The sequence below is a fragment of the Podospora pseudocomata genome, chromosome 6, assembly GCF_035222375.1.
Source record: "Podospora pseudocomata strain CBS 415.72m chromosome 6, whole genome shotgun sequence".
Taxonomy (NCBI): Eukaryota; Fungi; Ascomycota; class Sordariomycetes; order Sordariales; family Podosporaceae; genus Podospora; species Podospora pseudocomata.
In genome coordinates this window covers 2,733,522-2,750,395 of record NC_085890.1, presented here as the reverse complement: position 1 = coordinate 2,750,395, position 16,874 = coordinate 2,733,522, and the positions used below count along the sequence as shown (strand labels likewise).

The 16,874-nt window shown below is 51.7% G+C and overlaps 6 protein-coding genes across 6 annotated transcripts; 3 read left to right on the top strand and 3 right to left on the bottom strand.

Moving 5' to 3' along the window:
• Positions 1 to 144: 144 nt before the first annotated feature.
• QC762_606830 (uncharacterized protein) lies at positions 145 to 1,092 on the top strand (the record flags this gene model as incomplete). The annotated part of the gene is made up of 1 exon (XM_062892370.1): positions 145 to 1,092. The coding sequence occupies one exon, from the start codon at positions 145 to 147 to the stop codon at positions 1,090 to 1,092; it is 948 nt and encodes a 315-aa protein (XP_062740901.1).
• On the bottom strand, positions 205 to 2,887 carry QC762_606820 (uncharacterized protein). The gene is made up of 3 exons (XM_062892369.1): positions 1,865 to 2,887; positions 852 to 1,807; positions 205 to 790 (listed from the first exon to the last, which is right to left on the bottom strand). Exons 1-2 carry the CDS (start codon positions 2,120 to 2,122, stop codon positions 1,358 to 1,360), a joined length of 708 nt encoding a protein of 235 aa, XP_062740900.1. The 5' UTR covers positions 2,123 to 2,887; the 3' UTR covers positions 205 to 790; positions 852 to 1,357.
• Positions 2,888 to 4,698: 1,811 nt separating this feature from the next.
• QC762_606810 (uncharacterized protein) lies at positions 4,699 to 6,222 on the top strand (the record flags this gene model as incomplete). The annotated part of the gene is made up of 1 exon (XM_062892368.1): positions 4,699 to 6,222. One exon carries the CDS (start codon positions 4,699 to 4,701, stop codon positions 6,220 to 6,222), a length of 1,524 nt encoding a protein of 507 aa, XP_062740899.1.
• Positions 6,223 to 6,460: 238 nt separating this feature from the next.
• QC762_606805 (uncharacterized protein) lies at positions 6,461 to 7,185 on the bottom strand (the record flags this gene model as incomplete). Its single annotated transcript, XM_062892367.1, has 5 exons — positions 6,461 to 6,530; positions 6,588 to 6,647; positions 6,702 to 6,831; positions 6,895 to 7,023; positions 7,083 to 7,185. 5 exons carry the CDS (start codon positions 7,183 to 7,185, stop codon positions 6,461 to 6,463), a joined length of 492 nt encoding a protein of 163 aa, XP_062740898.1.
• Positions 7,186 to 7,609: 424 nt separating this feature from the next.
• Positions 7,610 to 10,226, bottom strand: QC762_606800 (uncharacterized protein; the record flags this gene model as incomplete). The annotated part of the gene is made up of 5 exons (XM_062892366.1): positions 9,815 to 10,226; positions 9,667 to 9,758; positions 8,780 to 9,610; positions 8,507 to 8,720; positions 7,610 to 8,451 (listed from the first exon to the last, which is right to left on the bottom strand). Exons 1-5 carry the CDS (start codon positions 10,113 to 10,115, stop codon positions 7,610 to 7,612), a joined length of 2,280 nt encoding a protein of 759 aa, XP_062740897.1. The 5' UTR covers positions 10,116 to 10,226.
• Positions 10,227 to 10,605: 379 nt separating this feature from the next.
• On the top strand, positions 10,606 to 12,090 carry QC762_606790 (uncharacterized protein; the record flags this gene model as incomplete). Its single annotated transcript, XM_062892365.1, has 3 exons — positions 10,606 to 10,675; positions 10,727 to 11,229; positions 11,292 to 12,090. 3 exons carry the CDS (start codon positions 10,606 to 10,608, stop codon positions 11,817 to 11,819), a joined length of 1,101 nt encoding a protein of 366 aa, XP_062740896.1. The 3' UTR covers positions 11,820 to 12,090.
• Positions 12,091 to 16,874: the final 4,784 nt, after the last annotated feature.

Here is a 16,874-nt window from a genome sequence, read left to right as displayed (position 1 = left end):
CCGCACATTATCTTCACTCTGAGCATTCATGCTTCATAACTCATCCCAATCGCCACAACACCCACCTCGACATTAACCCGCCACAAGAGCATCTCGGCGACGACTTTCTCCCAAAAGTACACCCCCGCTTGCCCCTCCCTCAACATGGCCTCTCCAGACTCCTCCCCTCACGACCTCGACCATGACTCCCAAACCCCCGAACAAGAAGAAATCTCCACCTCCCCCTGGGCCATCACCTCCCCCCTTATTCCCGACCCTTCTGTTCCCCCAACCCTCGCGATTAAAAACAACTCCCGCATCAACCGCCCCCTAGCGACCCACTCCTCCCTCTCCCCCAGTTCCTACACCGCCTACCTCCGCCACGTCCAATACGGCACCTATCACTCCCTCCCCTCCTGCCTCCTAGCCCTAGACTTCACCTTCCGCTTCCCCACCACCTCCACCTCCCGCTTCTCCTCGGCAGAAATAACCCTCACCTTCACCCACACCACCTCCCCATCCAAACCCTCCCTCCCCTCAGCCTCCCCAAGCTACGACCCCATCATCTCCAACTTCGCCCCCGTCTCCATCATCGGCCCCCCACAAACAAGAACAAACTCCAACACCTTTGAAATCGCCGCTCCCTTGACCCTATTCGACACCCCCTTTGGCCTCGGCCCTTCCGTCGGCGTCACACCCCGCTGGGCCAAGGAAACGACCAAGATGGAAGAAGGCCAGGCAGAGCTGCACGGGTATCTAGCTCAAGACGATGACCATGACGAGGGCGCGAACTCGGTAGCGTGGGATATGGCTGAGAACCCTGTTAGCAAAGGGGGGATATTCCGCTCGTTTCGGGGGGTGGTTTTGCTGACCCTGCCGAGGCCGGGAGAGCCGTTTTGGATGAAGGTCGAGGTTAAGCCTGTGGTGAAATTCAGCTTGGATCCAAAAAGGTGGTTGGCGCAGAGGTTGATCGGAAAGAGGGATGACCCGATACTGCTGGATGGGAAGACAGGGTTGGGGGACTCGGTTTGTCATGGGTTTGAGGCTTTTGATGCGGAGGATTTTCCGTGGGGTGCTGTGCTGAAGGGGCCGGGACAGTTGGGTGAGACTTGAGGGATTTGTTAAAGTCTGGCAGGCAATGTGGATGTTGGTAGTTGGATGGGTGTGTCCGAGAGAAGACACAAGATTCATATTGATGCAGTTGCATACAAAATAGTGCCCCTGAGTAATGTTTCAGGGGTAAACCGCCCAAGATGACAATAATAACCACAACAACAAAATGTTAAACAAAGAACTTGAACTTGAGTCCGAACCGCGGCATAGCCCCATCCGGACACCCCCCAAGCATCACGCAATCGCCACCATCATCACACCTGACTCAAACAAAGAACATAGCTGCAGCTCCAGCAACTACCAGCGCCGCAACAGGTGCACCCGTCCTGGCAGCCGCATTTCCAGTCCTCGTTGACGTGCTGCTGCCAGTGCTAGTGGAGGTGATAGTCGTAGCAGAAGTCACAGTGCCGCTCGTGATGGTGCTTGTGCTAGTCAAAACAGTGCTTGTCGCCGCAGAGGAAGTCGAGGTCGACGAGCTCGGCGGCACAGAAGTGTTGGGATTCTCCCCAATCTGGCCCCCAAAGGAAGGGACCCTTGGCGAAGTGGCGTTGCCTGCCCCCGCGGCGAGGTTTCGGTAGCTGGAGAGAGTGGTGATGCCTGTCACGCCGGGGTTAATGATGCCGAACATGCCGTTCTTGCAGTGCTGGCCGTTGTTTTGAGAACAGTAAAAGACGAATGGTTCCGAGCTGTTGATTTGGACGCGGAAGAGTTGGGACTGGAGAAAAACGGTTAGTTGCTAATATCGGAGAGTAGAATCGAAACGGGAGCTTACATTGATGGTATCTACCGCAGTGGGGAAGAAACCTGACCAAAAGCCGCCAGTGAGACGAGGGATACAGGGCCTGGTGAACTCTCCCGCTACCACGCTGTGGTTTCTGGACCAGAAGATGAACTGAATAATATCGCCAGCTCCGGCTCGGATTTCGTTGGGCTCAAAGGTGAGGCCATTCTTGCCGACCGAGACGTTCCAGGTTATGGCGGTGGTCTGGGAAACAAGTCCCACCAGGCTGAAGATGCTGCTGAGTTTCATATTGATAGGTTGGACGAGATCAAGGTGTATGCTGCAGCCTCTTGGTGGTGTCACTCATCTGACCTTCCAGCAGATTTTGTAGGCCTTGTACAACACCCGACATCTTTGTTCACATCAGGCTGCCGACCGAAATAGATGGTTGATAAATCGTGCCTATGTCATGGGCTAACGGACGGCTCCTGATTGGATAGCGGAAAGAAAGGCGCGAGCTGACACGCGGTGGCGTGAGTCGACGCAGACCTACAATCTCTGAGGGGGCGGGGAAATTCGTCAGCATACAACAAAGAACGAAAGCCCACTTGAGCTCACAACAGGATATTTGACGCTGGTATGTTAGGCGCTAGACTCAAAACATCACCTGTCATTGTCGGAGGCGCAATAATTCCGCGAATCAAGGCTTGGTGGTGCGGCTGGAAGCGCGGTGGATATCTGGATAAACCACTTGCTATCATGCAACAGAGGAATCATTTGCTAGCAAGATATGAGAGCAATGTCCCATCACAGTCAGAGTACATGGTAAGCAGGTTATAGGAAACTTTCTCATCAAATCCCTTTCCAATTATCATGGAGACACGGACCTGAATTCAAATGTGATGCCTACCAAGTAAGGCAAAGCATCAGAAAGTGAAGTCGACTACTGTGGAAGTTAGAAGGGTTGGGATCCCGAAGACGTGAACGCAATGGTTGTTCTGCTGGTACATATGGGAGCAGAAAATTTGCAGCCCTGATCTGGATGAAAAAATGTCATGGCATGGCGTGATTGGGTTGCTGCAGGTCAGGAACGGGCGTTCCATATTCTCATGCTGAGGGGTGTTAGGCCCAGACTTTTACTCTGGTGCGTTAGGGTAAGGTTCTGTTGGTGCAGGGTTTATGTTGGCAGAAAGTTAGGGTGCACTGGGCAATAAGGGTGGCGTAAGGATTGATGCCTCTCTCTCTGAGAATCAGATGAAGACTTATCTTGAAAGCTGTTTAGGTAGAGACAGGTGTGAGTAGCGAGGGTAGACTCGCTGCTCCTGAATACTTCTTAAGCAACGGGCCTCGGCCTGTTGCCATCCCAGTTGCCATTACCACCTGGTTATCCAGTGTCCTCCTGCCCGTAGTTCCTGTGCTATTTGTCTTGATGCCATTGCCCTATGGTCAATTGTCTTGTGATTACTCCTGACCTCATATCTTGCTGTGGTGTCGTAACCAACCGTAGTCACGTGCTTACAACGCTGACATGTCTTGACAGGTTGTAACAAGGGGTTCCTGCTTTCTCAAATATTTTCTCTTTTCTGCCACAAATGTGACCATGACGTCGCTTATTTTCTCCACTTGTGCCTTCCTAATCACACCAGACTTAGTGGTGGCAATCTGCTTGTTTCACCGTGACCTTGGGTATATAAGATGTAGGTACTTTTCACACAGCCATGCAACTGCTGTGTTATCGCCAACCACCTTCGACATTTGAGATATTTCTTCTTCCTACTTGTCCGTGAAATCCCGGCTGACGCGTCAGCACAATCAGATCATCTTTCCTGGCTTGAGAGTTTTGCTTCTTTGAGCGAGCAGGACCACGCAGTCTCAGGTATATATATCATGGATGGTAGGTTGCGATGAGCCCTTGGCATGCGCCCTGTCAGCCCGTTGGGTCCGTGTAACAGTGAAAATGCCAATATATGCGGAAGCTCAGCATGTTTCGTTCTCCTATCTAGTTTGCTTCCTCGGACTTTCCTTGTGCTATCTTACTACAACATCGCAAGCAAGCCTAGCATACATGCATGGTTCATCGGCACTAGGTCTTTGTGGTAGCATTGGCATCCCACAGCATCGACTTTTAGACCAGGTACTTACCTAGCATTGGCTGATTTGACGCACACAGGATATCAAGCTAAACCCTTTATCATTGCCTAGGCTCAACCAGTGTAGCCATTCCCACCCTCCGGACCGGAGGCTCCGGCCGATGTTGCCAGTCTTATACCAGACCGACGGGTCGGATTGTCTCTGCCGTGTCACCAGTGCAATGCCAACTTTGTATCACATCCTGGATCAAGACAGCTCGGACTCGAATTTTCGGTCATCATGATGGATGATACCTGCCCACGATCGCTGGACCTACATAATCGACTGGCATGGCGGTGTAAAGCTTAGCCTCTAGTCGTCAATCGGTCTGGTAGGCACAACGAGTATTTATATGTGTTCAGATATGTCATAGCTTGCCATCCCAGGGGTTAGGATTTCGCCAGTCTGCTTGCATCTTTTCCGCTTTTTAAACACTCCCCTTGACCTACTTGAAGAGACGCCTTTCTTGACCTTTCCATACTCTTTCCTTAACCTTTCCAATCACCACTGGAGATGAAGATGGCACCCAACACCTACGACACTGTCATCTTCGACATTGGCGATGTCCTCTTCGACTGGGACTCTTCAGCTGTTACTGCCCTTCCTCGGAAGACGATCCACCTTATGATGCACACCACGACCTGGCATGACTTGGAGAAAGACAGCATGTCGACTGATGAAGCGTACACGGTACATGCCCCCCTTTCAGCCCTTTGACCTGTTCTTACCAACTTGTCATTCTCTAGAAACTTGGGATGGATCTTGGTGTCGACCCGTCACTTGTTCAGCTAGCTCTACACCAAGCCCAGTCAACCTTGCGAGTCAACAAGGAAGCATTGGCTTTGATCCATGAGCTTGCCGCAGCAAAGGCACAGGGAACCCGCCCGCTCAAAATCTACGCCATGTCCAACATCGCCAAGGAACACATGGACATCGTCCAAGCGCTTCCTTCCTTCCCATGGCCCGTCTTTGACAGGATCTTCACCTCCTTCGACGCCGGCATGCGAAAGCCAGATCTTTCCTTCTATCACCATGTCATTCAAGAGACGGGCTGCAACCCATCCACCACCTTGTACCTGGATGACAAGTCCGAGAACATCTGTGCTGGACGACTGCTGGGTTTACGTGGAGAGATTGTAGACCCAGACCAGAGAACCCGAGCTTTCAACATTGTCAGGAACCTACTCCTGGAGGACGCCTCTCTCCGTGCTGAGCGTTTCCTGCACATGCACGCTGGAAAGCTTGACTCTGTCATCTCGATGCCGGGAAAGGACGATATCGTCTTGAAAGACAACTTTGCCCAGCTCATGATCTGGGGACTGACCGGCATGGAGGACATTGTGTACCTTACCTGGCCAGATGGTATTATTACCAGGGGCCAAGAAGAGGCAGACATGATGGACACCACAAGCCCCACCCCCATATCAGATGCTTCCTGCTCACCCTCACCCGCCCCTTCGCCCTCATCCTCATCCACATCTCCTCCATCCTCGCCCTCCCCTTCTTTGCACCACCTCGAAGTCAAACCCACCCTCTGGAATTACTTCACCCACTCCTCCCCCATCCTAACAACAACCACCTTCCCTCCCGACATTGAAACCACCTCCATCGCCTACCTCACCATCACCCCTTCCCACCCCAACTACCACCTCCTCTCGCCCCCATCTCTAATCGCAGAAGCGATGTTCGCCATTCGCAACAAGGACGGTCACTTCGAGACGTACTTCTCCCCCGACCGCCACGGCCGCGTAAGCCCAGAAGTCTGCGTCTCTGTCCTCCGCTGTCTGAACAAATTCTTCTCATCAGGCCAAATCCCTGGCCTCCCTAGTCTTGACGTCACCGACGAGAGGATCGAACCCTCGAAAAAATTGGTGGCGGATTGCCTTCGGTACCGGGCGAATATTTATGGGAATAGGTTCTACCCCCACCCAGAGAGTTTCTTGTACTACCTGGCCATGTTGTGTGATGAGTGCAGGGACTCCTCGCCGAAGTTGTGTGGGGAGTTGAAGGGGGAGCTGGAAGCTGCGTTGAGGGAGAGGTTGAATGTGCCTATGAATGCGCTTGCTTTGGCGATGAGGGTGAGGGCTTGGCAGCTTTTGGGGCTGGGGAGGGGGTTTGTGCAGAGGGATTTGGAGAGTTTGTTGGGGATGCAGGAGGGGGATGGGGGGTGGCCGGCGGGGGATTTTTGTTCTTATGGACGGGTGCAGAAGCAGAGGATTGGCAGTAGGGGGTGGACTACTGCGCTGGTTTGCAGGATTTTGAGGGATTGGGGCATGTGAGTTGGGGAGGGGGGTTCAGGGGCGAAAGGTTCTAGAGATGATCAGTAAAAGCTAGACCATGATGTGATGGAGAATTGCTCTGGGGCAATGACTCAAGAAGTGACCCTGCCTGTTTCCCTTTCAGCATATGCCGGTCGTCCTCTTCTTCCCTGCACTTTCTTCCGGCGGCTTCTTGGCCATTGATGGCGTATTCTCGTCCACGCGTTTCCCTTGTAGGTATGTCACACCCCGCGGCGTTCTACGCAATCTTCATCCTCCACAACTGATTCTTATTCCAAGCCTCTCTCTGATAGCCAATAACAGGGTTTCTGCGATTTTTCTTTGTCAAAACAGATCCATCACTGGAAAACTAACTGAAGACATACCCATTATCCCGCTTTCCTTCCGACATGTCAGCCACAGTGAAAGAATTCCTGTTCTGGAGTCTTTCCCTCTGTTAGTCAGTCGAACTCACACCGAAATTCTCAACCGTCACTCACATGCACTGTGACCCGTCGTTATACTTCTTGGTAATGATCAACCATTCCTGATTTCCATTTCCAGCATAATACTTCCACCCCATTATTTTGGTGCAGTCATCTGGGCTACCACCGTCGAGGTCCAGTACAGCTTCAAGAGACAGCCGTTAGCAACCTTAATACCAATCCAGGTAGTGAGGTGAACGTAACATACTTCCAGACGCAACATTGTGAAGAACCCAAGCCCCAAAAGGCCCTGAATCGACTTTTTGCAATCGCCATTGCTGCGCCTTGCTACCTAGGTATTGCCACCCTTGGACTTTGTTTCCGTTGTGAGATTGCCCTTTGAGGTAACATGTCAGTTCCTGAAGGGCTGTTCAGGCGATTGGGGCGGGGACAGACCGCCATGGAGATCGAGGACATTGCCTGTGGATTCGCTGAAGAGGTAGACCACGCGGCCGTTCCATTCGTCAGGGAGGAGGTAGTCTTGCTCGGGTTCTGACATGATGAGAATGTCGAGGAGAAATAGGGTCCAGCCTAGAGGCAGCCAAGGTAAAAGAAGGAAGATGGGGACCTTGATAGAGTTCCGGTGCCAGGGCAGGTAACAGAACAGATCCAATCATGTCCCATTGATACCCAAATGCCGAGGCCCAGATTCTCCCCACTGGCGGCCTGTGATTAGCCATGACGCCACGTGGACCTCTGTGACATGCAAGCCCAACTTTTGACTAGGTAGTCTGTGTTGGTTTACCGCTACACCCTCCCATGGGAACACACCTCTGCCTGGGGCCACCACTCATTCAATTTAAACATGGCCAAGACTTGCTAGTTACTTACAGAGGCCTCCTTCCCAGCTCCCTGACACGAGCGAGTTTGATATGGAAATTTTCAGTTAGGTACGATTCATAAATGTCTTCACGCTGTTTCCATCACCAGTCATTTCCGTCAATTTCTTCTGAGCTGTCTCTCTCGCCCGCCCACATGGCTGCCTCTATTTGCTTCTTAGCATCCTCTTTGGCCGTCTCAGCACCAGCCTGGATAGCATGCTTCGCTTCCTGATCCACAACAAGCCCATGGGAGGAAATGGCCGTCTCAATTTCGAGCGCTGTCTTTGCCGCCTGATCGATGCGCCTGCGAAGACCACGAGTGAGCTCTTCCTGTTTGTCCTTCACAATCCTGGCGACGGCCGCACCGGACCCCTCCATGTATCTGGTCAACCGATCTTGCATCTCCATTGTGCCATTTCCGAGAGCCGCGCCCTTGGACAGCTCGCTGCAAAGGTCCAGACCGTCGCGTACATGGGGCTTGTCAACTCGGTTGTACATGGAGCTGATGTCTTGCAAGACTGAGAAGTAGCCCTTGAGCTGTAGCGTCGCGGCGTAGATAGTCTGCTTTGATAGATCATCGACCTTGAGCCGCCCGTTGACCTTGGCACGCCGGCCGGCCTTGCCCATCTCGGTCGTGAACTCGGCAGCGCGCACCAGGATGATCTCGTCGATGACCGTGCTCAGCATGGTGAAGAACTGTTCGATCTTGGCAATCTGCACCGTGAGGTCGACCAGGATTGAGATACAGCTGCGGAGAACCGACTTGATCTCCTCGAGTGTTCGGCCCTGCGCCTGGAGTCGAGTGAGCTTTTGCTGGATCTCAACCATCATTGCTGCGGTCCTGGCTTGTTTTATCAGGGCACTGTCGTATGCGTCTTGCTTGGCGTCGGCCGCTGACTGAGCCAGCTGGACTGCTTGCATGGCTGAGTTGAGCTGGGCAGTCTCTGTGATTTTGGGTCAGGATGGGACGCATTGCGAGTACGGATAGAAAAGTCTTACGGGCCAAGGTGTCCACTGGGTTGACTTTGATGTTTGCAAAGGGATTCGGCACATTGGTAGAGCTAGCTGTGTTTCCAGCCACGCTCAGGCGGAGGACATCCTGCTGGGCTTTCTTGACGCTCTTCTTCCATTTCCGCAGGCTGTCAGCCGGTAACCTTGCATCAGACATGCCGTTCTCGCATTCCCTCAAGTGCGTCCGAATGTCCTTGGTCACCTGTGGAGTGTCAGTGCACGATGCGTTTCAACTGCAAGACCTGGGCATATTCAACCAACTTTGATGAGTGTGCTGAACACAGCCTGCATTTTTTTGTTGGCAGCAGTATTTGTGGACTCCAGCTGGGCTTGCTGCCCTTCCAGGGTCCCAAGAAAGTATGACACTCCTTGGGGAATTCCCTGAGCCCCAGCCTCTTCATGCTCGACAAACTTCGACTGATCAAATTCGCCAGTCTCGCCACCAAGATACTCATAGTAGTGGTTGACCAAGTCGCGAATCGCGATTGCTGCCGCGTATGAGGGGTCTCTTAGCACTGCGGGGGCTGTGACTGCTGATTCTGGGACTGCGCCCGCGTGGCCGCCAGGAAACACAGCGCCGACGCCTTGCTTCACCGAGGAGATTGCCGAAGTCATTGCACCCACCGGACTCACGCTGGCCATAATGGCCGGAATAGCGGCAGAGACGATGGTGGGGATCGCCGAGACGTACCCATTTACAATACCTGTCACAAAGTTCTCCAGCGGCCCGGGAATTTTGTCGATAGCTGTGTCGAGACGTTTCTCGGCTCGCTTGAGAGCCACTTCGGCCGCTTTTACTTCCTCCACCGCCGTTTTCTCTTGTATTCGTTCGAATTGAGCCCGAACCCTGGCCACATCCTCGTCAATCTTGATGGCGTCCTTCTGAATCGACGCTCTCCCGGATTCCGCTTCAGTGCAGGCATTCAGCTCGCCGACCATCAGGCCCCATTTTGTGAATGCCTCGCGAGTTTCGGTGGCGAGAGCGGCGCATCGCTTTGCGTCCTTGTTGAAAGCGTCAAGCGCATCGCGGAAGTCCTCCAGCTCCTCTTCCCCCTTGGTGCAGGGCCCAAGACGCTTGAACACCATAGGAATCTAGATAGTCATCATGAGCACCGATGACAAGCGTCGAGATCATTCTACCGACTCACCCGCTCCTCGCAGATACGCCTGCTGTTTATCTCCAGTGCGTCCATATTGGCACCTGCTTTGGTGAAGGCCGCTCGTCCACCGTTGTTGCAGACTGCATGCGGTTAGCAATGTACAATCTCCGTAATTTGGGGGACAGAGTCTGAATACCATCAACCAGGCATGATCTGAGCGTTGGCTCAGCCCGCTTCGTCATATATCGGAAACCATCTGTGGGCATGCATTTGGCCATGGAAATCTTCTCGGCCATGGGGTCTGCTGCTGCGACCCAAAGAGAACCCATCAACGAGAGCGCAGTGGGAGTGGCGCTGATGAGCTCAGACCAGTCGGCTTGAAAGAGCGTAGAGCATTTCAACTCATCGACGAACTGATTGGAGAGCTTGCCTCTATACTCAGACGTGAGCTTGTCGTTTTGGATCTGCCGGACCTCTAGGAGAGCTGACTGTGCCATAGTGAAGCCAAACGGGGTGAAGTAACAGATGTAGAGTCTGAAAAAAGCAGCTGTGCTGTTTTGGAATCATAAAGGATGATGTGGGGGATTTAATCAAAGGTACCTATTCCTGAAATGAAGACAGTTGAGTTGATGTTCGAACCCGCCCCTATACGACCGCCTCTCGATCCCGGAAAGCCCTGACCCGTAAGTGCCAGTTACCTCACACGGTCACGTTCTCATTTGTCACCTTGGAAAGCTGGCTGGCTCTTACTGGCCATTTTAGCGTTGTTGTATCGAGTTGTGAAGTTGCCTTGATTGGACCACACGCACCAAACAACTTTCTTGGCCGGGGTTGATCATCAGTGCCCAACCCAGCCCAACCCAACCGACCTAACGCAGGGTTCTTGAAGGCGAGAGGAAAAATGAGACTCAGGATTAGGCCTGCAGTCGATACCAGGTAAGTTCCACCGAGTGAATATCCCACCGCCTACCCTGTAGAGCAAACACAATGGATAACGCTTTCGAGGAACGATGGAGGGATGATTGTGATTGGCTTAAAGATCCGCTGAAGAAAATCGGCAAGTCCTGCAACAATCGAGCTTGAATCAATAATCTCCTGACCAGAATAGACCGACTTCAGAACAAGCACAGTGCCTTCCTGTTGCCTGAGACGCACCGATATATCAAGGCTTTTGAAGAGAAGACTGAGGCTATAAATTCACTCGAGGAAAAAGCTGTCCGGCGGACTGAAGACAGAGCCAAAGTCGCCTGCGGATCGCTCGAGGTGGTTGTCCACTCTCTGCTGCTCATCGAGAGAGGAGACAAGACGCTATCTCGCCAAAGCAGCACCATTGTGGAAACACTGGACTCCACAGCTGCCAAGTTCTCGAACCTCAGTCAAGTATCAGAGGAAAACATGTGGGAGTTTGGTATCGAGGCAGGAGATTGCATGGAGCTGAAAGACAGCGTCGGGTGCTTTCTCGACAACCTCAAGGCCAAGATCTCGGAACTAAACAGCTTTGTTCCACACGTTTTTGATCAAAAGGCTCGACAGGATCGCCTAGTTGACGAAAGGCGTAGTCGTGAAAAGGCTCTTGCAGATCACTATCGGAATGCTCAAAACGCGTTGGGCGTGAGTTATGACCCTCATCTATAAATGTCCGAAGCGTGTGCTAACCGATAATCTGCCCACAGAACGTTGGAAATGTGATTGCCAACTTTTTTGACCGCGCTGTCATGCGAAATGCTAGGCACCGCCTCAAGCTCGCCCACACCGCCCTCGCCGACAACCGGAGGGAGCAAGAGCGGGCACAAAGCTTGAGCAGGGCTTATTACCAGCTTGCCATGACTGTGCGGAACCTCAGCGCTGCTATCTACAGCCTTCAGATCGCTCTGGAGAAGCTCAAACAGGATATTGGCGAGAAGTACAGCTACGTGACAGATAAGCAGAGTGCCGAGACTCGTCTCTGCCGCGGGCTTCTTGATCTGCGCAACCAGATTGTGTCTGGGGACTGGACCACCACGCGTGACCATTCGCTGCAGGTCGTGCTCAAGCTGCTCACCGCTGGCGATGCTGTGTTTATTCCCAGACGGCACCACGAGCAAGTCCAGGCACGCATCAGGGACAGTATCACAGCCAAGTTGGGGAATGGGGCAGTACAGAAGCTGATAGACAACGTGCCGATGCATGTCGATGGGTCAGAAGCTGCTTTGGACTATTGATACCGTCTACATGTTTTGTTTCTTTGCGACTAGAAACAGAACGGCTGCCTTGCTTTCTACAAACGGCCAAGAACCATCCGATAAGACCTTCCTCCCAGCTTCGCCGTGGCCTGGAACGAAAGACTCGGTGACCCGTGCGTGCGTTTTTTTTTTCTTAAACGAGATTTCTGGTGCAATTTAGAGTTAAACTGCGCTAGAAGGAAAGTAGATATATCTGCAAAAGCTCAGATAGGTATGTACCGTAGTATGGAGTAAGGAATTGATAGCTCCCTTGGAAAAATGGTTTGAAATATCGCCATGTGCACCTCAATGGTTATCTGTCTTCCACTTCTTATCCTCGCATCTCTCTCGGGTTCCAAGCTCTCTTGTTATCTGATCTTTTGTTCCCTCCTCTCTTGCTCCCTATTCTCCTGTTCCTTCTTCTATCGTTCCCTGATGTCAGTCCACAGCAAAACCCGTTCATCGTTATAGCTCTCTTGCAGAATCTCGGCAAGCTTCAACCTCCAAAGCTGTTGGTTTTCCTCTGCTAGCTGCCTTTGAAACGCCAAATATCTGGGTGAATGGCTGAAACCAAGTTCGAATGGGTAAGCCCGCATCTCGTCAGTTGGTGCGAGATCAACCCCTGTTCTACCCCAACTGTTGGCTTCTGGAAGACGTATATGCCTCTCCCGGGAAAGTTCAGTGAGATATGTAAAGTCCTCGATGCTCACTCCCAAGGCTGCCATTTGGAAGAGAGTATTCCCAAACGAGTCCACATGTGTCAGGTCCTGAGGCCGCTGGTAGAGTATCCCCTTCAGCATGGTCAAAGTCCCATATGCAGAAGCAAAGGCAACGGGTCGGCGGCCGGGTTTATCCCGGAGACTAAGGACAATCAAGAGGTGCTCAGCCAGCTAGATAAAAATGTCGTCGTTGCCAGAGGTGATGGCTCGATGCGCAATCGTCCATCCCTGGTTGTCTTTTGCATTTTGGACATGGGGTGGGCATTTGGCTGCTAGAAGCTTAAGGACTTCGAAATGGCCTTTGCGTGCGGCAACATGGAGGACTGTTTCTCCCTGTACTGTCTTTTTTTTTTGAATAGAGGCACCTCGATTTGAGGAGGGCTTCCACCACGGGCAAGAGTCCTTCCTGTGTTGCCCTGTGTGATGCTGGCAAGTCGTTGCTGAAATCCAAGTCTGGCCAGCCCAGAAGAACTGACACAACCTTGTCTAATACCGCATGGAGGGCAAAACTCAGCGGTGTCTGCCCCACACGTCAACCACGTCTGGGCCAACCCCAGGAAAGGAAAGGATCTCGTAAAGTGCTTTCTCTGAGGCAAATGGTTCGGTGGTCTCTTTCTGAGTCTCGCCGCTTTCTTCCCGGAGGATGGCGAGGTCTTGTTCACCTTGCGACTCTCGAATGCACCTTTGTAATAGAACCTGTCTGAACCGAGTTCTGCCGTTGATGTCTAGGCCTATACCGGTCAGAAAGCGCATAGCCTCAAGTGGCAACTTGCGCATATTGGTGACGACAACATGTATGAAGTGATCGCCGTAAGTGTCGGTAATGTTGAGATCCAGCTGAAAAGGCGGATTGACCCCGGATTCGAACAGGTGATACAAGTTATGGTGCCACAGACGAAGAACGAGCTCACTAATATCATACCACCTCACACGTTTTGTTGACAGATCGAAAAGCCGTGAAAGGTAGTGCCAAATGTCTTCTGCTAGATCGTTGCGGCCCTCAAGATGGTGAAACTAGTATTCATAGGCGTACGAGAGAAAATTGTGTTGCTCACACGCAATTCCAAGGCCATGGGTTGCAAATCCGTCAAGTGCGAGATATGTGAGACAATCAAGACCCATCTCAAGATTGGCAGTAACCGCGTCGATATGGGAATTGTTTGGCTTGTTGTTCATCATAGGAGCTCTAATGAGGTAGTCCTTGTATGATAAGTGAACCAGGATTACCATTCCTGTCTTACTAATCTTGATGAGATGAGGACACGCGCTTCGGAAAAAGGCTTGCACGTTAAGTCGAGGATCAATGTCGCGTAGTCCATCTCGCCGTCCTCTTGAAGCGAGCGCAATCGAAAGGTCGTCGACGGTTAGCGGTTTTGCCGCAGAAACAATCAGGTGCAGCGAATGCAGCAAATCGTTTCGATATCTGAGGCCCACTTCGTCTAGTATCCGTTGATAGAGCGACTCCATGCCCAGGTAGTAGATGTTGGAGGACTTGTAACCTTTGTGCTATAACCTTCTTTGTCCAGATACCAACCCCATCGGTGAAGAAAAGCAAGCAAGTGAGGCCCAGAGAAACATGCCATGCGCTCTTCTCGTCAGCTCTGAACTGATGATTTGACACAGCTCGTTTGAGAATGTGTTTTCGTCGTCGGGTACCGATACAGTCCCAGTAGCATAGACAGCGAGGTCGGTTTCGTTTCCCTTGGCGGTATCGAGATTTAAAGCGTATGCACCCACTGCGTTCATATGTGTTGCTGATAAGTGCACCGACACGGCTGGTGACGATTGTTCCCGATGCCTTGGTGTCAAGTTGCAGTACCATTTTACTTAGACGCTCCAGAAATATGGCCCTATCATTCTTCTCCAGCTCATCAAGGACGCCCAGAACAATATAGACACTTCTGGTCGCTCCAGCATACCGAGGATCCCGATTGCGATGTCGTAGTGCGGTATCTGATAGCAGATCAACAAATACGCCCCAGACACGAGGTAATGCCTCTTCGAAGGGTAAAAGTGGTGCCGTATGTCGCTGCCGCAATCTCTGTGTGTGAGGGAGCTGGAAAAGAAGCTGATGAACTAGCGAGCACAACAGACTCATTATTGTTCTGGCCCCTGGAGAGGAATAAGAACAGAAGAAGAAGGCGATTATAGGCTCCCCTACTGACTCGCCATCTTGCACGAGAGTAGTGTGGCTTTTTGGGATGATCTCCTGAACAAGATACTTGGCAATCACTGATTCCCCTTGTCCAGGATAGTCATGCAGCCAAGATACGCCATAGGAATTTCGACGGGACCACGCCAAAAAGGATTCCGTCTCTAGAATCTAGGAAGCACGAGCCGGGGAATCGTTGGGAGACATTATCCAGGATATATTGATAGTCGAAACTGAACCATTCGCCGAGAGATGCTCGCATTGCTTTTTTGGCAAAAGATCTTCTTCACTCCGGAATAAATCTTCAGTGATAGTCATCAAATGCGCTACACAGGAAAAATATCAACGTTATTGTGAGAATGCCATGTTTCAAAGTAGCTACGTACGTGTGTGCTTCGGTAACTGCTTCGTCTCCTCTGCTAGATCCAGCAAGACATGCGATATATCTTTCACGCCAGGTTCTCTAACCATGTCACGGTGATCTGCGTCTATCGTCTCGCATATCTCTTCCGGCCACCCAAATTTGGAGGAATAGGTACCGACAATCTGCCAAGTCAGGTTAAGGTAGGCCTCAAAGCAGCATCCAGGGGAGTTGAGGAGGGATTTACCTGGCTGCTGAGTCCCTTGACACCTGTCATGGGCCGGCTTTCCATGAAAGAACGTATGCGAACCTGAGAAAGAGTGCGACGCAACGTTTTCAAGCAATCCTCGCGAATCAAATCAAGAATGTCTGAATCAACTTCCAGATCAGAAAGAAGCCTTGAGTTCGAGTCTGCAAGAGCAACGGCGAATAGCCTTGAGGCCAAGAGACCCCAGGATGCTGCATCAGATCCTCTGTGAGAACAGCCGCAGAAGATTATGCAGGTCACCCTTTGTAAGAACAGGCGATATCTGTCGTCCAAACTAGCTTCCATCAGGGAAAGTGCCTAGAATAAGTCACAAGACAGGCCCGGCTTACGGAAAGGGAGCCACATACCCGCTTGAGGATGAGTCCGCCGAGGCTGTGAGGAACGAATATGATAGGATGCTGGAAGGGTTAGGAACGGAGCACATGAAGAGGGAGCCAGGGTCTCGCATTATCCTTCAGGGTCCTCTGCAGCTTAACCAGCTTGCGTACACCTGTGGGATGAGATGCGTCTTGGGTTTCTGGACTTGAGGCGTTGTTGCTGGATGAGTGGTCGTCTTATATTCCCAGGTAGATTGCGGATGGCCATGTAAGCCATGAATGAATATCACACTATTCACGGTAAACTCAGTCGCAATTGTGGTGGGTGGGTAAGCTTGGTGAGTTAGGAAGGTACTTACTGTGCTGTTGGTGGTTTATGCACGATATATGAATATTCTCATTGAGGTTGGTGGCTGAAATACACGTGGGAGATAGGTAGGCTGAGAGGAGGGAGCATTCAGTGTTGTCTCCTTTATTTGACACACTGCCATTAATGTACCGCCGACATCAAAGAGTATCCATCTCTCCAGGTCTACAACTTTTTTTTCAAAGAAACCGTCATATTCTTGATTTATCTTTCTGGTTGTTTAACAGCGTATGGAAGCTCCCAGACCCATCTGGTCACCCTGAAGGAACCCTCACCTGTGCGGATGAAGGCCACTATGATGGCCTCACCACGACAGGCCCATGAAAACGGCCGATTCCCAATGATTTCCATGTTCGAAACCCGCGCCTGTTGATCTCCACCAATTTACGGACCAGCGGCACCTGTCACTAAGACAACTCGATGGCGTCCATGGCTCTATTCGAGTCACGATGCAAGATTATCTCTCATTTGAGTCTCAAGCAAACGCACGCCTGGACCGAGCGAATTCTGTATTCCAATCTCTCCGACCAACGTAAGCGGCATCCCGATCATGTCAGCTTTTGATTACCTCTAGGATGGTCACCCCAGGCCCGCGCGGGGCCACGACCAGGAAATCGACCTGCCCGACCAGGAGACGACCAATGCAGGACGGAAACATCTTATGAATGATTCTCGCCACAGGAGAAAAATTATGCCACTGTTCGGACTTGATCGTCTCTCCAGATGCGACCACGCCAAACATATACACTTTGATCCTTCAGGGTCCACCACGGCCCCAGCATTGTGTTGCAAACATTTGGCAAGATCGATATAAACCATGCTGTCCGCTCCGCAGCCTGGCTCTGTTTCTTGTTCGTCAGGAGTCACCTCC

Coding starts and splice junctions, on each gene's coding strand:
- QC762_606820 (XM_062892369.1), bottom strand. CDS start 2,122: ATGAAACTCAGCAGCATCTTCAGCCTGGTGGGACTTGTTTCCCAGACC. Junction 1,808..1,864: donor CTGCGGTAGATACCATCAAT/GTAAGCTCCCGT, acceptor GTTTTTCTCCAG/TCCCAACTCTTCCGCGTCCA.